Source organism: Bos mutus, chromosome 5 (assembly GCF_027580195.1).
Source record: "Bos mutus isolate GX-2022 chromosome 5, NWIPB_WYAK_1.1, whole genome shotgun sequence".
Taxonomy (NCBI): Eukaryota; Metazoa; Chordata; class Mammalia; order Artiodactyla; family Bovidae; genus Bos; species Bos mutus.
In genome coordinates this window covers 100,891,350-100,915,080 of record NC_091621.1, presented here as the reverse complement: position 1 = coordinate 100,915,080, position 23,731 = coordinate 100,891,350, and the positions used below count along the sequence as shown (strand labels likewise).

Genomic DNA, 23,731 nt, shown 5'->3' with positions numbered 1-23,731 from the left:
GCCCTGGCCGGGACAGTCTCCCCAACAGGACCCTGTGGCTGGTCGTGCCCGGGGCCGGGGTTGAGGGGCTTGGAACCCACTGTTACTGTGCCAAGAGGAGAAAGAAAACAACCCTGTTTACGGAAAAGGCACGTCCGCTGATGCTGGCCAGCGGCCTCCCCGGAGACAGAGGCCCTTTGTTGGGAAAACAGGAAGCGAGGATTTCCAGGACCTGTCGGGCCACCCGCCGGCCACCCGCCCAGCTTCCGCCAATTCTCAGCAGCTTCTGCCTGTCGCCAGCTGCCCGTCTGTCCGTCTCCTTGTCTGTGTGTCCCTCTGAGCCGGAGGCCCAGGCTTCCAGTTTTAAGGCAAAGCCACTGTTACCTCAGCCCCGCAGTCAGGTCGGTCTCCTGGGGGCTGCCCCTCCAGCAAGGTGCGTCCAGGTCACGTGGAGACGGACACCCGGCTACTGCTTTCCTGCAGAGCCCAGCCAGGCCCCACCGCAGACCCCTGACATCAGGAGACACATGTGGGGTGGGGGCTCTGTTAGGTCACGACCAGCAGGGGTGTCCGTGAGGGCAGCCTCAGACCTAAGACCCAGGGGCACAGAGAAGGACATTGCCAGCCATGTGTGGGGAAGAAGGGCGGGGGCAGAGGGGGCAGCAAGGCGGCCTAAGGTCCCCTCCTGCCCGAGAGCCCTCTAGGGTCTTGGGGTCAACAGTCACCAAGCTGCTGCTCCCTAGGCCGTGGTTCCCACACAGTTCAGCCAGTGGATCTGCCACGGCGTGGGCAGGTGTGCGCACGTGTGACTCGCCCTCGTGCCAGCACACCCCCACATGTTCTCGCACATACACGTGTACCGGCACAGGAAGGGCCCCGTCACCAGCACCCCGCACCCGCCCCTCCCCACTTCCAACTCACAGCTGCTGGGGGCGGGGGCGCAGCTGGCTCCCCCGGGGCGCTGGCCGGAGCCGGCCTGTGCGAGCTGCCCTGCCCAGCGCGGCTGGGACGTGCCACCGGGTGCCTGGTGCTGGGCAGCAGTGGTGACTGCTCCCCGCCCCCAGCCCACACAGAAGCGGCCCGCCCCGGCCCAGGGCCAGTCCGCCTGCTCCGGCTGTGACCTCCGTCCTGTTGGGCGGGTGGGTGTCCAGGGACATCAGGGAGGAGGGACGTCGCGTGCACGGCGGCTCTGGGAGCCCTGGGGTCTGGCCTTCGGGCAGGTGCCTGATAGCTCTCGTGCCATCTGCTGCCCACCTCTGCCTACCCATCTGCGTCCCTGGGGTGGGCAAGAGGCGATGCCATCCAAACGGGGAGTGCCCCAGACTAGAGGACGTCCCGAAGCTGGTCTCTGTCCAGGCCCGGTGGTCAACCCTCGCCCACCCACGTCCTAACACAGCCCCATCCTCGGGCGGCTGGTAGGACAGTGTTTGGACCCCCACCGAAGCCATCTAGAGTTTCTCTTATTCTTTCTTTGTTCAGCCATTGAAAGAAGGAGGTGATGAGCTGGGTCATGCCAGGCCTGGACTGGAGGGGAGGGGCTGAGGCCTGGGGAGTGACCTGGGCTTGCAGGCGGCCAATTCCCGGGATGTCCCTGGCCCTGTGCCCGAGTCTGTCGCCCCTGCAGGGGCTCGGAGGGGCTGCCCTGAAGCTTGTGGGGGTTGCAGCCAGGCAAATGTCGCCTGACAGCCCCATCCCCCCACTGGCCCTCAGCCCAGCGCTCCCCACAAGTCGGGGCTGAAGACAGCAGGGTGTCCAGGGACCAAGGGTCCCTCCTGGAGGACTCCTGCCCCTCACTGGTCGCAGGCTGGGATGGCAAGAGCAGGGCACCGGGAGGGGCACGTCTGGGAGGACTTGGCTTCTCCCCTGTGGGGTGGGGGCCAGGGGGACTCTGTGCAGAGGGTGGGGAGCTGGCTGAGGCTCACGGGGTCCTTCTGCCACGTGGTATGGGTCCTGGCCCCATGGTTTGGGTCAGAGGACCAGGTTCCAGGTGGAGGCTTCCGTTCGGACTGATCCCAGTGCTGTGGGTCCCGGCCTCTGCGTGCTTCCGTGGCCGTGTCCTCCATGGGCAGGCTGAGACACCCCGCCGGGAGTGATGCCTTGCCAGCCTATGCCATGTGGGGAAGAGTGGGCACCAGGCGCCTGGCTTGAGGTGATGGCTCCAGAGATGGCTCGGCTGTCAGCCCGAGTCAGGGAATCTGTGTGTCCGTCTGTCCACACGTCCGTTATACCCACGTTTCCCTCTCTCCATCCGTCCAGCCACTGTGCTTCTGTTCAACGGCGAGCAAATGAGTAAACCCCCCTGGCAGCCATGTCCCACGCGCCCTGACCGTGGTCCTGAAGCAGGCACTCGGGAAGAACAGCTCGCTGATCCAGCGAGTAGGGGAGGCGAAGTTCTGCCGTCCGGCCCCCACCAGCTCCCGCTGCCCCGTGTCTGAGCCTAGGTCTCCCTCCTGAAAGAAGAAACGTGTGCGGGGGAGAAATCACCCTGGGACCCCACCCGGGGCCTCCAGTGACCATAGACCAAGGGCATGCGGACCTCCAAGGACTGATGCGGGTGGCCACTGGGCTCGAGTCTGTGCAGGGGGCCCTTGAGCGGTCTCCACGGTCATCAGCATCCTCTCTTAGAGTCACTCTCAGATACTTGCCCCGAAGCCCCCAGGGTCTAGTGAGTGGATGGGGGCCCTGAGGCTGGAGAAGCCATGGACCGCCCCCCCCAGGGCCCCCCTGCCTACAGCCCTGCCCTGCCCCGTGGGGAGGACCCCAGGGCAGGTCGGAAGGAAGAGGATCCTGCTCTGGGATGCGTGGGCTGGTGACTCCTCCCTGACTGAGGCTTCGTCCCTGCGGTGGCCACACTGCGGCGGCGGGGCGGGGGGAAAGCAGCCCCACCTCCTGCCGGCTGAGGCCCGCCGCTCCTCCAGGTTGGCTGCTGGCTCACCCACCAGCTCTTAACAGCTCAGCTGTGGTCCTCCGTGTGTGCCCTGGAGAGACGGGGCTTCCCTGGGCACCGGGATCTTCACCCCATGGAGCCCAGGTCTGCAGTGATGAGCACAGATGCCCAGACCAGGGGGGCACTGGGAGTAACCACTTCTGCTCCTCCCCAGGCCCCCGGCCCCCAGCCCTGAGCCTGGCACAGCACCGCCCAGGCCCCACTGTGGGTGGGGGCCGTGCTGTGACCCTCCCACCGCTGGGACAGTGCGATGTTCTCAGGGTTCTCAAGCCCCGGACCTTGCTGCATAAAGGCAGGAGATGGCGCGGCCCCGGAGCTGGATGAGGACATGCTCTCGGCCCGCCCTGTGGGACGGCTGTGTGCAGCCCCTTTTCTCCATGGAGACAGACACCAGCACTTTCAAACCGTGGCCACACACGCTTCCCCGAGCCCACCGGCCTTCCCGCCTCTGGGCACCTGCCCAGCGGCTCCGCTCAGGACGCCAGCCCAGCCCGTGCCATCCAGTCCCAGAAGGAAGTCAGGGGCAGCAGACGCTGCAGGGCCGGCCTGGCAACTGACCAGGGCCCCGCAGGGCTGAGAGGCCTGGCCTCAGCCAGCTCTCCTCCCCAGAGCACGGTGAGCACTGCTTGCCCTTGGCGGGCACGAAGCTCCCACCTGGGGTCCCCACCACAAGAGCGCACTCTTCACTGGCCCCAGCAGGACAGGTGTCCATGCCAGTCACACACACGGGGACTGGAGGAACGGCCAACGTGGTTCTCAGGTCTCCTGCCCTAACGAGGACCCCAGGGCCCCCGCTCTAATGGCCGCGAGGCACCTCAGGTCCCCACACCCCAGCACCCACGCAGACCCTGTGTCCTCCCCCGGGGCCCCTCGCTGGAAGTCTGCAGGGCCGGGCTGTCCCCCCTCCCCCCAACACTGAGATTCTCGGCCATGGGCTGGGAGCTGCCGGTGGCAAAAAGTCCCCTAGCAGGCTGCGGGCAGAGCGGCGGGGGCGGGACCTGGGTCAGCGCGGGCCCCTCAGCTGCCCTGCTGGCTGGCGCGGGGTGGGGGCCAGGGAGGGTCATCCAAGTGAGATGGGACAGTGGCAAGGACTCGGGGGTGATGAGCGCTGGGCAGGCTCTGGACCCCGGCCCACCTTGTGCAGCCCACCTCCCGTCCAGCGGGCAGCAGGAGCCGGCGGCCACCCGTGGAGGGACCCACATGTGTGAAGCTGAGGGAGGCCCCCCAGCCAGGACCCGGACCAGCCACACCCACGCCACCCCGGCCGAGATGTCCCGCGAGACCGCGGCCCTGCTCCGCGCCTTGACTTGGGGGGCGTGGCCGCACCTGGATTCCAGGCCCTCAGGAGCCGGGAGACAGCCATAGGGTTTGGGGTCACTTGCAATGACCGCAGGACGCTGAAGGAGCCAGCTGTAGGTGTGACGGAGCAGAGGCCAGGGCGTCCGGGCGAGAGGGCAGTGCCCATCTGGCACTCGGGGGGCAGGTCCCGAGAAGCTGCTCCGATGAGGGGAGCCATACGTGTCTCTGTGGCCCCTGTAGGGCAGCGGTGGCGGAAGGAGGCCTGGGAGGGGCCAGAGGATGAGGAGGGGTCAGGATTTGGGGGGCGGGACATGGGCCGGCAGCGGCAGGCAGCAGGGAGGGTTTCTCCAGACACGTCCTGCTCCCTGAGTCTGGGGGGGAGATGGGGTGGTTGGTGGGGGTTGGGGATCCTACCTGGGTGAGCAGGACAGTGAGAACGGCCAGACGGCGTCGGTGCTGAAGAGCCTGGGGCTCCCGGGTCCAGCCGCTGGGCTCTGCGCTTCCATCGTCCGGGGCAACCGTTCAGTCCCTGGTCCGGGAACTGAGAGACCCTGCAGGCTGTACAGTGCAGCCAAAACACCTACACACTCACACACATGTGCGCTCACATGCGCTCACACACACACACTCACACGCGCTCACACACACACGCACTCACACTCACACACTCTCATACACATTCACACACGCACTCACACACACTCACGTGCTCACACACTCACACTCACACGCGCTCACACATTCACACACACACACACATTCACACACGCACTCACACACGTGCTCACACACTCACACTCACACGTGCTCACACATTCACACACACATGCACTCACACTCACACACTCTCATACACATTCACACACACACTCACACGTGCTCACACACACTCACACGTGCTCACACATTCACACACACACATGCACTCACACTCACACGCACTCACACTCACACTCACATTCACACACACACGTGCTCACATGTGCTCACACACACACGCACTCACACACACACTCTCATACACATTCACACACGCATTCATACACTCACACACACATGCGCTCACACTCACACACACGCACTCACAAACTCACGTGCTCACACACACGCACACGCACACGCACTCACACTCACACACACACACATTCACAAACACACACACGTGCGCTCACATGCGCTCACACACACACGCACACTCACACGCGCTCACACACACATGCACTCACACACACACTCTCATACACATTCACACATGCATCACACACACACGTGCTCACACACACAAACTCACGCTCACACACACTCATACACACACACGCACTCACACACACACTCTCATACATTCACACACATGCACTCACACGTGCTCACACATTCACACACACTCACATGTGCTCACACACACATTCACACACATGCACTCACACTCGCACTCACATACATTCATACACACACACTCATGCACTCACAGGCACTCACACACACACACTCACATGCACTCACGCACTCACACATTCACACACACACTCACACACTCACACTTTCACACAGTCACACACTCATACTCACACGCACTCACACACTCACACACACACACTCATACTCACACACCCGCACTCACACACTCACACACACAGTCACACACTCACACTCACACACACACACACACTCACACACGCACACACACCCCACCCTGAGATCCCACCTTGCACCCACCAGGATGGCCATCACCAAAACAGAGCCAGGCAGATGCCAAGCATTGGCAGGAGGTGGCAGTCGTGTCCGACTCTTTGCGACCCCATGGACCGCAGCCCCCCAGGCTCCTCTGTCCATGGGATCCTCCAAGCAAGAATACTGCATTGGGTTGCCATTTCCTCCTCCAAGGGATCTTCCCAACCCAGGGACGGAACCCGGGCCTCTTGCGTCTCCTGCACTGGCAGGCAGGTTCCTTACCACAGCGCCACCTGGGAAGCCCATGGAACGATGCGGTTCCCCAGGATGGGCCCGATGACCCACAGGACCCGGGGTTCCACTCTTGGGTCTGCTCATGGAATGATGCAGTTCCCGGGATGGGCCCGATGACCCACAGGACCCGGGGTTCCACTCTTGGGTCTGTAACGCCTATAAGAGCCGAGAGCAGAGTCTCCCACAGGTGCCTGCACACACCCGCACTCACAGCAGACAGGGGTGGGACCCACGTGTCAATCAGCAGGTGCGTGGGGAAAGGAAATGTGGTCTCTTCACATGGCAGGATATTAGCCCGCCTTCAAGAGGAAAGGGGCCCTGACACAGGGTCAGACGCTGCAGTGTGAATGGACCTTAAGGACGTTACGCTGAGTGAAGTCAGCGTGTCAGCAGGGCAGGTCCTGTGCGGCCCCACTTCCACGAGGTCCCTGGAGGAGCCTGCTTCACAGACAGAAGGGACAGCGGTGAGCGCCAGGGCTGGGGGCGGGGGTGGGGAGTCAGCAAGTAAGGGGGACAGCTTTCCTTCAGGAAGGTGAGAAGGTTCTGGAGGTGGTGGGGGGAGATGGTCTCCCAACAAGGGGACTGCTTGATGCCCCCAAGCGGCACACTCAGCGGTACACAGCAAGAGTTCTATTGTGGACACTTGACCGCAAGAAAAATAAAAACAAGTTCAGTTGGTGCGAACTTAGGTAGGAGCAAAACACACACGCCCCCACGAGTTATGGACTACACTGAGGTTGCCGCTGCTGCTGCTAAGTCACTTCAGTCGTGTCCGACTCTGTGCGACCCCATAGACGGCAGCCCACCAGGCTCCCCCGCCCCTGGGATTCTCCAGGCAAGAACACTGGAGTGGGTTGCCATTTCCTTCTCCAATGCATGAAAGTGAAAAGTGAAAAGTGAAAGTGAAGTCACTCAGTCGTGTCCGACTCTTAGCAACCCCATGGACTGCAGCCCGCCAGGCTCCTCTGGCCATGGGATTTTCCAGGCAAGAGTACTGGAGGGGGGTGCCATTGTTACTGCCCTTCTGTTTGCCTTAAACTCACTCTGCACAATATAAAGGGTAACTTTCATGACACTGATTCTTAAATTTAGTGTTTCTTTGTCTTTTTAAATGTTGGCTGCACTGGGTCTTCACAGCAGCTCCGGCTTCTCTAGCTGTGGCCTGTGGACTTAGCTCCCCCACAGCATGTAGGAACTTAGTTCCCTGACCAGAGATCCATCCTTTGTCCCTACATTGGAAGGCAAACTCTAAACCACTGGATCACCATGCAAGCCCCCAAATTTAATGCTTTTTTATTTAGAACATTGAATCAACAACAACAACAAAAAAGACCATGTCAAGTCCGTGCTCTCTCTGCATGGATGTTGCATTTAACAGTTAAAGTATTGTTTTAAAAGACATTTCCTGGGCTTGTCGCCCCTCCACCTCCCGAGGCCCCCAGCCCCAGGCTCGGGAGTGCAGAGGTGCCCTGGGATCAGCAGGGTGGCCCGTGGGTCTCTGGCTGGTGCTCTGTGTTCCTAACAGGCCCAGGAACCCCCGGGAGTGTGCAGAGCCACACCCGGGAAGGGCGCTTCCCAGCCCAGGCGAACTGAGACCCGCTCCATGTGGGAGGCAGGGCGGGGAGGTGTTCAGGCTTCAATAAGAGATGTAAACTGTCTCCTTAAGGCTGGGCTGGAGGGCTCCTCTCCTCTAATTCAAGATCAGACCTTGTCTTCTTGATTTTTTTTTATTGTCACTGAGATGCCTGCAGCACAGGAGACTGGACCCTGGGGCAAGCCCCCCACCCCTCCCGACCTCCCCTCCCTGTGGGTCCTCCAGCCCCATCTGACCATGTCTGTAGTGGCCAGGCACCCCCATGTCCAGTCTAACCCAGGAGGACCTTTGCCTGCCCCTCGGCACCCCCACCAGCTCCTCCCCACCTTGGTCTCCCAGGTCCTGCCGGCTGCCCGCCCATCCTCTCCCCTCGGCCCACCTCTCACCCAACCTGGCCAGGCCTGGCCGCCTTCAGCCATCACAGATGCTGGAGACATCTGCTCAGAGTCCCCTGCCCCCAGGGACAGGCCGCCACAGGGAACACAGCCACCCCCAGGGACGGGGCCACCCCTGGGGACACAGCTACCACTGGGGACGGCGCATGGGGACGTCGTCCTAACCGGTGAGGCCGGACGGGCTGGGCCTGCCGTGTGGCTCCTGTGAGCAGCAGGCCTGCAAGGATCCCCTTGCAGACTAATGCAGGCAGGTCACACACATACATGCGCGTGCCCACACACGCACACGCACACGCGTGCACACACACACGCACGCGCATGCACACACACGCACACATGCTCGTGCGCACACAGACACACACACGCGCGCACAGGAGCACCAGCTTCCTGGGCGCCTACAGCCCTCCAAGGAGCCCATTCGTCGTGCAAATGCCCTCTCCAGGGGCCTTCCCAAGGGTGCTAGAGAGCCGTGGCGTGTCCAGGGTGGGGCCTTAGATCGAGACTTCTTGGGTCCTGCAGCCCCTGCCCCTGTATGGGGGTGGGGGTGGAACTAGGGCCTGGCAGAGGGGCCTCAGCTGCAGACCCAGACAGGCCTGAGGTTTGACCTCTCTGCAGCCTCCGTGCCCAGTGCAGCCGCTGCGGCAGCTCCCTTGGAAGCCCCAGGCTGCCAGGCTCCTCCTAGCCTCCTGGAACTCCCCTGGGTAGGAAGGCCTGGCTTCACTGTTCTCAGCTGCCCTGGAAGGGGCACTCAGCTCTGTGCCCCACCTCCTCCCCTCAACAGGACAGAGATACAGCCCACTGCCCACCCCCCACCCCCCCCACCCCGCAGCTGAGCCTACTGGGCCGTCGCCCCGCAGGGCATGCCCACCACGCCTGCCCCTCTAGGGCTCAGATTTGGGGTCCAGGATGGCTGTCAGGCCCGGGTGGGGCCCCGTGCTGGGGTCGGTCGGCCTCTGGGTCCAATTGCCACCTGCAGCCAGGATGGTCAGGACCGGGGACACAGGCTGAGTGACAGAAGCCACGGCCACCCCACCCCTCCCAGAGGGGCCAGTGGGCCTGGGGGAGCGGCCGCGATGGAGCCACGGGAGCCCGGCGGGGCCGCTCTTCTGCCCGCGGGCCCGGGATGCAGCGCAGCCGAAACAGGGCTGCGTCTGCTTAGGGTGCCGGCTGCCGCAGAGGCCGCCACACAAGCGCTCACTGTGTCCCAGAGCAGCCCCGCCCGGCCCCCGCGACCCTGCCCCGCTCCCCGAGAGCCCACCCTGTGCTGCGACCCTGGTCCCCCGCGGCTCTGCGCATCCGCCCCGGCGCCTTCTGGTCCGGTGCCCCAACTGTCCCCAACCCTCGCTCACTGCCCACTACCCTGCAGCTCCTGCCTGGCCAAACCCTGCACCGCCCCCGCCGACCCCGACCTGCGCCCCTCCCTGTGCTCTCCTGCGGTCCCCGGAAGGCCTCCGGGCCCTGGACTTCTCAGCCTCACAGATCAGAGGCTGCGCACTGCGCCCTTCCTGCCCTCAGCCCCCAGACCAGGTTTCGAGGGGTGGGAGACCCTCCCCACCAGCCACCCCAGGCCTGGGAGAGGGTCCTGAGAGCAGAGTCCCTTGGCAGCAGGGGCTGGCTTCCTGCTGGGGTGCCCGGAGGCGGGAGGTGTGGCACGAAGGCTGGATTGGGTCCACGTCGCAGAGGTAGGTGCAGGCCCTGGGCACTGCCGCCGGGCTGAGGCCCTCTGCCGCCCAGCATCCCCGTGGCCCAGAGAACAAAGCCTCTGGTGCGGTCACGACTGCCGGGCTGTCAGGCTGGGGAGGGCTCTTGGGCTGCAGATCATGAAGGACACGGACCCCCAGTCAGGGCACAAGGTCCACCCAGGCCCCTCCAGGTGCCAGGTCAGCACCCATGGGGGCCCATCGGGGCTGGACACAGGGGACCCACACGTCCCCCCGGGGCATGCAGAGCACTCTCCTGGCCCCTGGAAGGAGCTGGAACCTCGGGGCAGGAGGTCAGAAGAAGGAGGGGGCGCTGGGGGCAGGATGACCCGTGGCTCCAGCGACTGGGAGGAGGGGGTGTCCCCACCAGTACCAGGCGTCAGGCACAGAGCAGGGCGGGGCGAGTGACTGGCAACGGAGTTACAGGGCAGAGAGGCTGAGTCCACAGGCTGGAAGGGCCCTGGGGGCGGGAGAAGTTAGGGGGCCCGCCTGGAGGCCCCCCGTGCACCCAGCCGAGCGAGGGCCTCGGGCCGGCAGGACCACCCAGCTCACAGGCGGGGAAACCGAGTCTGGGGCAGGAGCGCAGCGTCTGGACAGGCCTGGCCGACGCAGACTGAGAGCCGGCCCAGTGGAACTGGTCTGACCAGGTGTGTGTGCCTGGACACGTGTGTGTGTGCGTGTGTGGACTGGAAGCCGGCCAGGAAGCAGGTGGAACAAAGGCCGCAGCCTGCGTCATGGGCAGCAGCTCGGGGCCCCGGCCAGCAGCCCCGCCTCGAGGCCCGGCTCCAGGGGGGCCGGCACACTGCCGTCCAGCCTTCCCAAGTCGGAGCCGAAGAGATGGCGGGCGGGAGGCCAGGGGTGGCCTCCCCGCCTCTGCCCAAGGACAGCCTGGCCAGCACCCTCAGGGCCCCCGACCACTCAAGGGCAGAGCCAGGCTCCACATACCCAACCTCACCAAGAGGCCCGGGGCCCGGGCAGGCAGCCAGTCCCCTCAGGGGTCCCCGGTGTCCTGGCAGGTGGGCCTTCGGGAGGCAGACCCTCCACCGAAGCCCCACGGCTGCTGCTCAGCCCAGCCTACCGTCCCGCCTGCGCCGTGGGCACCTTTCTGAGGACACTTCTCCGGCCTCCCCGACTCCAAGACGCAGCGACTCCCGGCACTCTCGCCCCGGCTGGAGCCATCTCTCCACCCCACCCCACACCTCCTCGACCCCAAAAGTTCTTCCGCGGGGATGGCTGAGGGCCGGCCGCTCCTGCCAACTCACCGAGCTTCCTTGCCACCCCCCATCCTGTCCTGGTGACACTCAGCCTGGGTTTTCCTGCCTGCGAGCTGGACAACACCACACAGCCTCAGCGGGCACCTGTACCCGAGGATCGGGAGGAGGGCCCGTGTGGGCAGGTCCTGAGCAGGAGCAGCCCCCCGTCCTGCCCTGCTGCCCCACAGGATGGGCCTCGGCCTTGGGAGGGTAGCGGGGAAACAGGACCCGGGAGCTGGACCAACAGCACCCGCCTGCGCACCCAGAGCCGGTTCCTGTGGCTGCCCCCAAGGTTGGGTCAGCGCAGCCCAGCCTGACTAGGCGCGGGGCTCAGGGCCGCGTGGGGACTGCTGTGAGTTAACATCAGAGGTGCAGGGCAGCTGGCAGGGGGTGCCTGACGCCAGGTGTGGGCTCCAGGCACCACCACCTGCCACACATAGGGGCACCTCCCTGCACCCTCCCAGGGGCACCACTGCTGAGACAGCCAAGGGAGCCACGGGAGGTTCCGAGCGAGTAGCGCTCAGGAGCAGACTCCAAACACTCCCTCAGAGGGCCCGGGGCTGGGCTGGGCGCCAGGATGGATCCCAGGGTCAGGGCAGCGGTGGGGCCCGGGTCGGCTTGTCCTCCTGCTCCATGCGGCAGCCTCAGTCCTGGGTCCCCAGGCAGCTGACCTGCCTGCCTGGGAGGGGCCCTGGGCCTGGTCGAAACCCTGTACTGGTGTGTCTCAGAAACCACGAGTCAGCGGCTCCCTGCTGCCAGGCCCACCACTGGGAGCTGCCCAGATGAGGGTGGCGGGCAGAGGGCTGGGATGGGCATCATTTGGGTCCCCGTGGGGCCCCAGCTGGGAGGCAGCAGGGAGCCAGGCTGGCACAGGTTCAGGAAGGGCAAAGGCGGAGGCCTTGGCCCGGCTAGGGTCGGGGTCCCTGCCTGCGTGCCTGCCAGCAGGCTGTCACGCCTGACTCTCTGCGATCCCAAGGGCTGTAGCCCCCCAGGGTCCTCTGTCCATGGGGTTCTCCAGGCAAGAGTACTGGAGGGGGGTGCCATTTCCTTCTCCAGGGGATCTTCTGGGCCCAGGAAGTGACTGTCTCCTGAACTGGCAGGAAGACTTTACCACTGAGCCATGCGGGAAGCCAGGGATGCCCGCAGTCCCCCTCAAATCTCAACCAACAGCACTGGGGAGTGACTGAAGGGCTGGCTTCACCGACAGGAGGACGGACTCTGCAGGGAACCTCCAGGGTCATGGCGCCCACCCCCGGGGGCCACCTGCCCTGACCCCTATCCGGAGCCAGTCAGCCCGTGAGAGGCCAGGCCCCCGAGAGGAGTGGGGGGTGCTGGCGCAGGGGCCTCGTGGGCCTGCTGGACATCCCGGCCACCACACCCCCAACCCAGCCCAGGCGGGCCCAGCAGGCAGGACGCCAAGGCTGCTGCCTGGGGTCAGGCCTGGGGCGGGAGCCAGGTGGCCCTGAGCAGCGGGAAGTGAGGGGCTGCTGGCCTGGGACGGGGGTTTCCTGGGGGTGGGGAGCCTGGCCAGAGAGCAAGTGCAGAATTCTTCCCATTCCTTTCATTTCCCTGTGATGACTCAGCAGCTGTCCACGGGCACTGTCTGTCCCACAGGCCCAGGGATGTGCCCGCCGCGGTGGGGCGGGCTGTCAGTGCCCTGCCCTGGCTCCCCCCGCCACTGACCCCCAGGCACGCCCACCCTCCAGCTGCCCAGGCACCCATGCTCCGGGCTTGGCCTCCTGCCTGCCCGACCCCCTGCAGACCGTCGCAGGGAGCGGGCCCTGGACCCTGGGGCGGGACACTCGTGCCTGCCGTGGGCCCTGCCCCCGGTACCCTCATGGGGTGAGGGTGGGGCAGGGGGTTGGGACGGCCACCGTGGACTTTCAGGGCTCCCCTCTGGTCAGGGGATCCCTTGTCCACCCCTGGGCACGTGCTGTGTAACGCCCTGGTCTCCTCCCTCCAGAGTGGGTGGGACAGCTTCCCCCCTGGGGAGTTGGGGCCGGCGCTGCAAGCCTGGAGGCCGCCTGGCTGTGGTACCTGGCCAGGCTGGCACAGGGCTGAGGAGGAGTGGGAAGGAGGTCCTAGAAGGGCACGCGGACAGGGGGAGCTGTCGGGTGTCTGCACACCACCCCCTGGGGCTGCACGGGCCAGCCACTCCGTGTGCACACGCGGGCGTGTTGCTGCCTGGGCCTTGAGCCTGGCTGACCAGCCACTGGGGCGCCCCTGAACACCCCAGCAGTGGAAGCCGGTGGGACTGTGGGGCATTTAGGGATGAGCCAGGCAGGAGTTGGAGATGCCCCCTTCAGAGAGGCCCACCCAGCTCCTGCGCCCTGCCATCCCCCCCCACTGTCACTTCCTGGGAATCGAGGAGGGGCCCTGAGGCTGGAAACCAGCCCGGTCACTTCTGCTGAACCGGATGCTCTGCCCAGGCCGCCTTGGGCCCCGGGAGCAGGGTGCCAGGGAACCCTGGGTGGAGACAGAGACAGCTCCGACTCGGGCTCGCCCAGTCGGTGCTGAGTCTAGACTCAGGGGACCGGCCCAGAGCTCCAGCAGCTCTTGCCCCTTCCCTCCCATCCCCCAGGACTACGCAGTCAGCCAGGAAAGCCGCCGGCCTGGCTCAGGGTCGCCAGACTCTCCCCATCATCCCCCACGGGCCTGGCCAACAACCCCTGAACACCGATGTTCCCGGTGGGCAGCGCTGTGATCTGAGTGCCCTGCGCCCTTCGGTGCCCTGTGCAGGCTGGCACTGGGCTGCCTCTGGGAGCCTGACTGGGTCCCTCCAGCCAAAGCTGCAGTGGGGTGAGTCTGGAAGGCCCCATGGGCCCCCCAGGGCCTATCTGGCAGGCCTGTCCCCTGCTCTGGCTTGGCTCCACGCTCGGCCTGTGGCCACAAGGGTTCAGCGGCTGCCCACAGGCCTGGGTCCGCTCCAGCGGGCGAGGTAGGTCAGCTGCCACTCAGGTCAGGGCGCCTGGTCCCCAGAGCAGGGAGCCGAGCCCCACGAAGGCAGCCCTCCTCAGTACAGCCTTCTATCTCCACCAGCAGAAGTTGAACCACACTCTGTCTTCCTTGGAACCGACGATCCCCCACCGCCACGCCCAGGTGTGGGGGGCTCTTCCCTAGCTCTCTTATTTCCGAACCCTTAAAGGAGGGGACCACAAGGACTGGGGCGCCAGGCTTCTGGGCTCTGAGCTGTGTGGGTGCGGCCTGGGGCTGGCAGGGAGGGGCCGGATTGAGCCCGACCTGAAACTGTCATCCCTCCTGCTCTGCTTCCCAAGCCTGATCCATTCTTGGGTGAGGCTCCCGCCTTGGCGGTGACAGCCTGCTATCATCCTGGCAGGGCCAGCTGCCGCCCAGGGGCTCATCCTTCTCTCCGACGGCCCCCAGACGCCACTCTCTCTGAGGCGCAGCATCAGCGTGGAGGGGGGTGCGTGCATGTGCCGAGCCCGAGCACTTGCACAGCACGTGCTCTCAGCACTGTCCCAAGGCCGGGCTGCACCTTGACCCCGCGTTTACTGTAACCAGGCCTCCCGGGTCCTTGCTCGGGACAGTCTGAAGGTCCACTTGAGCGGGCAGTTTTCTGTGGCCTGAGTGTGGTCTGACCACTCATCCCGGGACTGAATAAAACTCCCCCAAGACGAGGTCATTCCTGCCACAGGCCCTGGGCCCCAAGGTCTCCACAGGCCCCTGGCCAGCTCCCAGCGGCACAGCTCTGACCCCTCCTGGCTGCGTGCCCCTCCCCCATCCTGGTTCAGCCCTCCAGACTCAGCCGCGCTCTGCCTGCTCCTCCGGAAAGCCCCCAACATGGGCCCCGCGTGGCCCCTGGAGCCGCATGCAAGCCAGAGGCACACATGGGCCGGCTGGCCCAGCCTCCTGCTCCACAGGAGTCCCCCTGCAAAGCCTCTTCTGTGTCCCTTCGTTGTCCATGCTAGGGGCCGAGCAGGACCCAACCCACCTGGCACCACCCACAAAGGCCGCCCTGGACTCCCTGGCTGGGTCTCAGAGGCTGCGTCTGCTGCTGGGTTGGGGCACGGGGCTCCTGCAGAGGGCAGCCCCACTGCTCCCAGCCCGCTGTCCCGTGGCCTGGGCCTTTGGGGTAAGCAGGCCCCTCTGCCCCAGTCCCACCCAAGCTGGGCTCCTTGACCTTGAGGGTCTCGGCACAGAGGTGGTGGAGCTGACACTCTGCTGGGCCCTGCCCCAGGACTCCCCATCCAGGAGCCCCCAGACTCTGTGAAATCTGGGCCTGGGCCCAGGACAAGTCTTAGGCATCCACTGCGCAGCCGGGAAGCATGTCTGAGTAGCTCCTCCTCCCAGCCTGCTCAGGGGTGGCCAGAGCCCCTTTAGAAGGGGACCCCCAGGCAGGGTGAGCGGGGTGAGGCCCCAGCAAAGTAGCCACAGAGCTGGTCCAGGGCCGAGGCTGTGCCCACTGCCCGGGGTGGCCTGGCCCCGGAGCCTGACGGAGGGCCGAGGTGAGGACACCACCCCTTCGGCCCGGACAGCCCCCGAGGTCTGGTCACTGCTCCCGTCACCGCCACCCCCAGGCTGGGGAAGGGCGCTCTAGCCCAGCTGGGTTCGGGGTCAGATCCACCGGGACTCCAGCCTCTCCCCAGGTTGGGCATCCCCGGCATCGCTGATTTTTCGAGGTTCCCTTGGCCAGGACCCAGGTGATCACTGCCAGGCGGCCTGAGGTGCCAGGCACAAGGGTGGCGGGAGGTGGGGTACTGAGAGGAAGTGGCAGGTCTTGAACTTGGCCTGGGGTCAGGTCAGGCAGGGGGTGCCCGGCCAGGGTGACCCGGGTTCCCACAGGCCACCAGCCACAGCCCCCGCTGACTCGGGAGCCAGCGCAGGCCGGCCCCGTCGCCTCTGGGGCACATTGCGAAGCACTGGCTCTGCTGGCTCCTCTCTCAGGTGGGTGAGAGGCCAGGACAGAGGCAGAGGAGGCCAGAGGGAAGGCCCCTCCCGCTTCAGCCCGGCTGCAGCCACAGGGACGCCTGTGCCACGAGGGTTGCCGCCCGAGCCAGTTGCGGAGCTCCCGGAGCCCCACCTAGGGTCTGCCAGACGGCGCTGGGGTGAAGCTGGGCGCTGTCAAGCCAGGCCCCGCGGGCTGCAGAGGGCTCCAGCACGGGGGTGGAGGCGGGACAGGGTTCAGGGGGGTGAGTCACCGGGCTGACCCTGCTGGCCAGGCGGCCCTGGAGGATGGGAGGTGGGACAGTGACATGCGGGTGCCAGGAAGACCTGGGGGCTGAGGGGGCACTGACAAGGGTCAGGGGCAGGGAGGCGGTCCTCCAGGCACCGGTGGGGTGGAGGGGCACGGAGAGTCCAGGGCAGGGCCGAGCAACCCCACAGGATGGCCGGGGTCAGCTGGAGGGGCCGGGTGAGGAGGCCCTGGTTGCTGGCACAGGGACTGAGTCGGGGCAAGGGGGACGAGGGCCGAGACCCAGAGGCTGTGCTGTCCCCCTGCTCCCTGCTGTGACGCCCGGCTGTGAGCATGTGTGCGTGCCCATGTGTGTGAGTACCCATGTGTATGAATGTCCGCAAGTGTGCATAAGCATCCACGTGTACGCATGTCCTTGAGTGTCCATGTGCATGAGTGTATATGAGTGTCCTTGAGTGTGCATGAGTGTCTGTGTGTGTGAATGTGTGCACGCATGGCCGTGTGAGTACCCACTGTATGAATGTCCGTGAGTATGCATGGTGTCCCTGAGTGTGTATGAGTGTCCGTGAGTGTGCATGAGTGCTCGTGGTATGTCTGTATGAATGTCTGTGAGTATGCATAGGTGTCCATGTGTATGAGTGTCATTGAGTGTGTATGACTGTCCACGAACGCGCATATGTTCATGGTGTGTGTGAATGTCCTCGAGTGCGCATGAGTGTCCGTGTGCACGAGTATCTGTGAGTGTGTATGAATGTGTGCATGACTGTCAGTGAGTGTCCCTGAGTGTCCATGAGTGTCGAGTGTCTGTGAGTGTGTATGAACGTGGGCATGAGTGTCCGTGAGTGTGTATGTGCGTGGATGGGACACAAGGTGGACACGGAGGCTACCTACCCTGCAGGTAGGTAGGGTACCCTACCCTCCTCTTCCTCCCTGATCCAGGGAGGACAGCCTGGCTCTGATCATCATGGCAATAGCCGCCCTTCCTGCCCCCAGGGCAGGGTGACCTTGTGGGGCTGTGCAGGGCCAGGAAGGGCTGTTTCCAGGGTGGGGCGGGGCTGCAGCCCCCGGGCAGATCCAAGTTGCTCCCCACACTTAGGAAACACCTGCCTAGAGAAGACACGGGAAGCCTGAAGAGGCACCCGGCCTCCCTGCAAGGCAGCCCCTCTCTGCAGGATGGCCTGCTGGACACGGGGGCTCGCAGCACGCTGGCCTGAGCTGCGGGCATGCCCAGGACGGTGGGGGGCCAAGGGACCAGGCCCGGCCTCTGCCGTCAGCGAGGTGGCCTGGTGCCTCAGCTGAGCCCTCCTCCGGGAGCTCCTCCCACAGCTGCAGGAGTGGCCCCAGCTCTGCCGCCCGTGAAGTTGCTGACCTGGGCCAGGCCCGCCTGTGGGGCCCAGAGCTATTTTTAAGGCCCACCGGATGGGCCTTCCAGGAACCAGGAAAAAACAGGCAGGGCTTGACATCCTGCCCTGTGGGGATGTGGCTGGAAGAGGGCTATGGATCAGACCCGCAGTGAAAAGGTGGCCTGGGGTAACTGACCAAGGGTGGTGCCTGGGGCAGAAGGGCGAGGGGCCCTTGGGGCTCAGACCTGGCTTTACCTTCCTGTGTAAGGAGGGCAGCGGCCCCACCTCTGGGAAAATCCCTCAGAGCCTCCATGTGCCAAGCTGACAAATGGGGTGGGCCATGCCTGCTGGTAGGGTAGAGACACGGGAGGTGGGCAGCACCTTGCCTGAGTCCTGCCCACTGGGCGGGGTCATCTCAGGCCTATTCCTGGGGACAGACAGGACCTGAAAGAGGGCCCCTGCAGGACAGCCGCTGGAGGGAGCGGGGTCTGGGTCCGTTCTGACCCTCAGGGACTCACAGTACACGCAGGACACACACACCACAGCACGTCTACAACACACACGAGTCTGGAAGAGACGAAGGCTCTGAGTAAACCTCCATCTCAGGAAACAGGCCGCCTCCTGCTCTCTCCTCCACTCCCAGACCAGGTGGGGGACCCCTCCTCACTCTAGAGACCCCAGGGGCTTCCAGAGGTGGCTCAGCCCACCTTAGGGCCGGGGGAAGAGAGACATACATCGCCCCTTTCTGAAGGAGAGTGAACCCTGCTCTGAGTTTGAGGAGACTCAGGGTCTTCAGATCAAGACTCTGGAGGTTCTGGGGGCAGGGGTGGCCCTCATCCCAGGTTGCCGACCTCCCAAGCCTGACTGCCAAGGTTAGGACACCCAAGGCGTTCACATGGGGGGCTGGAGGCCCACAGGGGAGGCCACGGGGGGCTTCGGCCCCTGTTGACAGAGTTGGAATTACCCTCAGAGTCACATCTTGATACCGAGACCCAGGACACTCTACAGTACCCCTTCCCTCCCCAGCCCAGGACAAGCTACGGGTCCAGGAACCTGCAGCAGCCTGACCCCAGAAGGAAGACCCTGTGGACTACCCACTGGTCCCCAAGAAAAACCCACAAGAAGATGGGAGTCTCTGGACTCCACTGCAGAGGTGGGCATCCTGCCTTGGATTTGACCCTGTGAGTAGCTCTTACCGGCCTGAGGTCTGTGGTGCACTGGCCAGCCCTGGCCCTGGCCTCATGTCCACACAGCAGGAGGGCGGTGGACAGGGCTCCAGGAAGGTAAAAACCCATGAGCTGCACCAGCGCAAGTTCCACTCTCTGCCCTGGGGCAGTGACGGTGGCAACGAAGCAGTGTGACTTGGGGCTGGCTGGGCAAGCTGAGGGAGCCAGCAGGCTGGCAAGGGCCTCTGAGGCACATGCTTGGAGGGCACGCCTGAAGGCAACCTCTGGGGGGCCCAGGGATGGGGCTGCAATGATGTGACCCCAGCCTGGCCCCCAGGGGCCACACCAAGTACCTGCAATGCCAGAAGGACCAGCACCTTGACCTCTTGGCTCCCCCAATCCTCAATCCTCTCTGGATGGCTGTGGGAAGCAGTGGGCGTCCTGGGCTCAGCCAGGGGGCTGGCAGACGGCTGCTCACGCCAGAGCTGCTCAGGCCGGTGGTGACCTTGGGCTGAGGTCGGCAACCCGTGGGGCCGGATGGGTCTGTGCTGTACAGAAGGCGGAGAACGGGCTCAGGTCCAGACCACGGCCGTGAAGACCTGGGCTAATGCCAGCCCTGACACAGGCGGTCAAGGTGGCCTCCCTGGTAAGGTGGACAGCAGCTGGGTCTGGTGGGTAGCCAGGTGGGTGGAGCGCAGGGGAGGGCCCTACAGGCACGGGGACAGCAGGGCAAAGGTCCCCGGGGGCAGGCACGGTCAGGAAGGCCCTTGGGCTGCAGGTGTGCGGTCAGGCCGAGTGGGGACTGTGGCCCGGGGTGGGCAGGACAGTGCCTCACCCCAGGCGGGGGTTTCGAGTCCGGGGGCGCTGCCTGCCCAGGGGGCACGAGCACAGCCCGGGGTACCGGAAGCTGACTCCCGACTCCCGCGGCTCCTCGCAGCCCAGCCGCTACATTCCCCGCGAGGCCACCGGCGCCTGGCCGGCCTCGCCGGTGACCTTCCCAGCACGGCCTGGGGCGGGGCTCTGGCCGCGCCCCGCCCGGGTGTCGCCATTGGCTAGGCCCCGTGCCCTTCGCAAACGCGGGCTCCCGTTGGCTCCCGCGGCCCCGCCCCGCCCGGGTGTCGCCATTGGCTAGGCCCCGTGCCCTTCGCAAATGCGGGCTCCCATTGGCTCCCGCGGCCCCGCCCCGAGCGCGGGAGCTGCGCGGGCGCGGGTACCCGTGTGCGCGCGGAGGAGTGAGTCGCCCCACCGCGCAGTGCGCCTCCGCGGCCTCGCTCCCGCCAGCTAGTCCCAGCCGGCTAGCCGCGCCCTCGGTCCGCCCCGCCCAACCCGGAAGGCGCGCCGCCGCTCGGGCGGAGGGGGCGGGGCCCAGTTTGGCCCGCCCCCGCGGAGGGATACGCGCGGCCGCGGCCCAAAACCCCAGGGCGCGGCGGCCGGCGCGTGTGAACGGCTCGGCCTGCGGCGCGTCCGCGCGGTCCACGCGGGGCTTTGCCGGGCACTGCGCCGCGCGGGCGGCCTCGCCCGAGCTCGGGGGCCGGCGCGCCCTACCGCTCTCCTGGTCGGGGCTCCGCGCGGTCCCGGGAGGCCGCCCTCCCGCGTCCGCCGCCGCGCGGGGAGCCGGGCCGGGCGAAAGGCGGCGCGGAAACCTGGAGCCGAGGCCCGCGCTCGGCCGCCGCCCGCGATGCTGCTCTCCAAGTTCGGCTCCCTGGCACACCTGTGCGGGCCGGGCGGCGTGGACCACCTCCCGGTGAAGATCCTGCAGCCAGGTAGGCGGCGGCGGGGTCTGGAGCGCACTAGGGTCGGCGGGCCGGGGACCTGGGGCGCACTAGGGTCGGGGGGCCGGGGTCTGGGGCACATTCGGGTCCGGGGGAGACCGGGGGCCGGGTTCCTCAGCCGCCCCAACCCTGCTTGTGGGTTCCCCATAGCCAAGGCGGAAAAGGAGAGCTTCGAGAAGGTGTATCAGGTGGGCGCCGTGCTGGGCAGCGGCGGCTTCGGCACGGTCTACGCTGGCAGCCGTATCGCTGACGGGCTCCCGGTGAGTCTGGCCGCCGGGCACCCGGGATTGTCGCCCCGCGCGCGTCGTTGCGTCCTCGCGGGCCTGACCACTGGTTCCCTCTCCCCAGGTGGCCGTGAAGCACGTGGTGAAGGAGCGGGTGACCGAGTGGGGCAGCATCGTAAGCACAGGCGGGGGCGCCGGGCGGAGCGGGGGGCGCCGGACGAAATGAGGGGCACGGGAACCAGGTGGAGCGCGCTGACCGCCGTGTCCCCTAGGCCGGCGCGGTTGTGCCGCTGGAGGTGGTGCTGCTCCGCAAGGTGGGCGCGGCTGGCGGCGCGCGCGGGGTCATCCGCCTGCTGGACTGGTTCGAGCGGCCCGACGGCTTCCTACTGGTGCTGGAGCGGCCCGAGCCGGCGCAGGACCTGTTTGACTTCATCACGGAGCGCGGCGCCCTCGACGAGGCCCTGGCGCGCCGCTTCTTCGCGCAGGTGCTGGCTGCCGTGCGCCACTGCCACAGCTGCGGGGTCGTGCACCGCGACATCAAGGACGAGAACCTGCTGGTGGACCTGCGCTCGGGCGAGCTCAAGCTCATCGACTTCGGCTCGGGCGCTCTGCTCCGCGACACGGTCTACACCGACTTCGACGGTGAGCGCCCTCTTCTCGGGGAGGGCCGAGGGGCTGGCGACTGTTGGGGCCGCGCGCTGCGCCGGCTCGCTCGCGAGCATGGCCAGAGTGGGCTCTCGGGCCGTTGTGTCCGGTGGGTGGGGGCGCGGTCTGGGCTCTGGACTCCCTTGGCCCAGCCTGGAGCCCGGCGCCGCCGTGAGCCTTGTCTCCGCGCGCGCGCGCGCGCGAAGCGTGGGGGCGCAGCACAGAAATGCCCGCATTGCGGAGCCGGGGAAGCCGGGGCTCCCCGCCCCTCCCGTATCCTCACCTCACATCTGTTTGTTGTGAAACCCGAGCCCGGGCTCACGTGACCCGCCGCCCGCGCCGGGCCAGCTGGGGGGGCGGGGCGCCCAGGAGGCCCCGCCCGCCGGGGTTTTTCCAGGGCGAGGAGGGGCCGGATGTCGTGGCTGCTCAGTCCTCTGGCTCCGCCTGGGAGAGGATCCGCCGGGAGTGCGGGCGCTGCGTTTGTCTGCCTTGCCGGCCGCTGCCCGGGGGCGGGCGTGCTAAGTCCCGCGTGTACTGCAGGCACCCGCGTGTACAGCCCCCCGGAGTGGATCCGCTACCACCGCTACCACGGGCGCTCGGCCACCGTGTGGTCCCTGGGTGTGCTGCTCTACGACATGGTGTGCGGGGACATTCCTTTCGAGCAGGACGAGGAGATTCTCCGGGGCCGCCTCTTCTTCCGAAGGAGGGTCTCCCCAGGTGTGTGGGGGCGCTGGGCCGGCCGCGGGGGTGGGGGGCGCGGCAGGCCTCATGCTGATGCTCTTCTCCTCCTCAGAGTGCCAGCAGCTCATTCAGTGGTGTCTGTCTCTGCGGCCCTCGGAGCGGCCCTCGCTGGACCAGATCTCTGCCCACCCCTGGATGCTGGGGGCCGAGGGGGGCACCCCAGAGAGCTGCGACCTGCGGCTCTGTGCCCTGGATACCGACGACGGGGCCAGCACCACCTCCAGCAGTGAGAGCTTGTGAGCAGGGCCTGCCCTGACCAGGCTATCTGCTCCTTTTCGAAAGCAGTGATCTCTGACCCCTGGTGACCTTTGCCTTTGGCACCAACCCGTTTCCTTTGCTTTGAGTGCCTTTTCGAACGCTGCTCTCACGGGACTTGGTTTTCTCAAGCTCTGTCTGTCCAAAGACACTCCGGACCAAGCCAGGTCCTACCTGCCCACCACCGGCGCTTGACCCGAGCCCGCCCCTCTCCTGGGGCACTCCAGAGCGCGCTTGACCCGAGCCCGCCCCTCTCCTGGGCCACTCCAGAGCGGGTCCTGAGCGCCCGGGCGCTTCCGCGTCTGCGTGTTGGACCGGGAGCGCTCCTGAGTCCTGTGGCCTCATCTCACCTGGGCCCAGGGCCCCTCGTGACCCTCCCCCCAACGTCTCGGTGTTCGTCTGGGCGCGACTGTGCACAAGCAATGCAGCGTTCAGGCCTTGCCGCCCGCCCACCCGATGCGCGTGCGCGTGCAGGTGTCTTATTTATGGTGTGACCCCGAGGAGGGCTATTTATTGTTTAATTTATTTGTTAAGGTTCCTCCCTCCCAGCAGCCCTACCTCCTTAAGGCCTGTGGGCGGAGGAGAGGGGTGGCTGTGCGGGTGGACCCCAGGCCCCAGTCCTTCTTGTGTCTGTCAGAAGGTGGGCTGGTACAGCGGCTAATTTAAGGGGCATGGGTGACCCTGCCACCTCGAAGCCCTGCGCCTAGGTGGTGGGTTTTAAATTATTGACATTGTACAGTCTGCTTGTTGGCTCTGGAGGTTGGGGGTGGGGGGCAGAGTCTCAAGCCTTTAATTTATTTCAGCAGCTGTGTGTGTGTGATCCCGGTGTGCGTAGGCACTGTGGATGGGGGCTTCTTTCAGTTCAAAAGTGGGATGTCTGGAAATCATATTTTTTTATACAGGTATTTCAATTAAATTGTTTTGTATTAAACAGATGTTTTGTGTTTTCTGGGCTAGTCTAGGGTAAGAGGGGAAGAGGTTTGGGGAGAAGGGGCCTCTAGTCCCTGCGTAACACCCTTCACTTTTTTCCTGGAGAAGGCGGCAGGGTGAGGGGCTCAGGCGCTTACCTCCCAGCGTTGGCCTCCCTGCCACCCCCTTTCTCTGACCTGCTGCGTCCTGGGGAGTGGGTAACATGCTGTGCCCTCAGGGCCCCTGAGAGAGGAGCTGGGTCTGGGTGGCGGGAGGGTCATTGCCAGCCCTAATCTGGAGCCTTGTCTGGCAGTGGGCCCAAGAGGTTGGAAGGGGTTCTGAAGGATGGGTAAAAGTGGGCCAAGAGACGGAGACTTCCAAATGCAGAGAAT

General features: G+C 65.7%; 1 protein-coding gene and 1 long non-coding RNA gene across 2 annotated transcripts; one reads left to right on the top strand and one right to left on the bottom strand.

Annotated features, from left to right (window-relative positions):
• Nucleotides 1–1,118: 1,118 nt before the first annotated feature.
• On the bottom strand, nucleotides 1,119–5,278 carry LOC138987855 (uncharacterized). Its single transcript, XR_011464135.1, has 3 exons — nucleotides 4,640–5,278; nucleotides 4,253–4,487; nucleotides 1,119–2,429 (listed from the first exon to the last, which is right to left on the bottom strand). It is a non-coding gene; the product is annotated as an uncharacterized lncRNA (long non-coding RNA).
• A 14,836-nt stretch (nucleotides 5,279–20,114) lies between these two features.
• On the top strand, nucleotides 20,115–23,361 carry PIM3 (Pim-3 proto-oncogene, serine/threonine kinase). The gene is made up of 6 exons (XM_070371410.1): nucleotides 20,115–20,556; nucleotides 20,716–20,825; nucleotides 20,914–20,964; nucleotides 21,062–21,431; nucleotides 21,975–22,151; nucleotides 22,228–23,361. Exons 1-6 carry the CDS (start codon nucleotides 20,472–20,474, stop codon nucleotides 22,413–22,415), a joined length of 981 nt encoding a protein of 326 aa, XP_070227511.1. The 5' UTR covers nucleotides 20,115–20,471; the 3' UTR covers nucleotides 22,416–23,361.
• Nucleotides 23,362–23,731: the final 370 nt, after the last annotated feature.

Excerpts from the sequence above, each read along its gene's own strand:
- PIM3 (XM_070371410.1), top strand. The coding sequence starts at position 20,472 with ATGCTGCTCTCCAAGTTCGGCTCCCTGGCACACCTGTGCGGGCCGGGC. Across the intron at positions 20,557-20,715 it reads GGTGAAGATCCTGCAGCCAG|CCAAGGCGGAAAAGGAGAGC; the intron begins GTAGGCGGCGGC and ends GGTTCCCCATAG. Across the intron at positions 22,152-22,227 it reads CCGAAGGAGGGTCTCCCCAG|AGTGCCAGCAGCTCATTCAG; the intron begins GTGTGTGGGGGC and ends TCTCCTCCTCAG.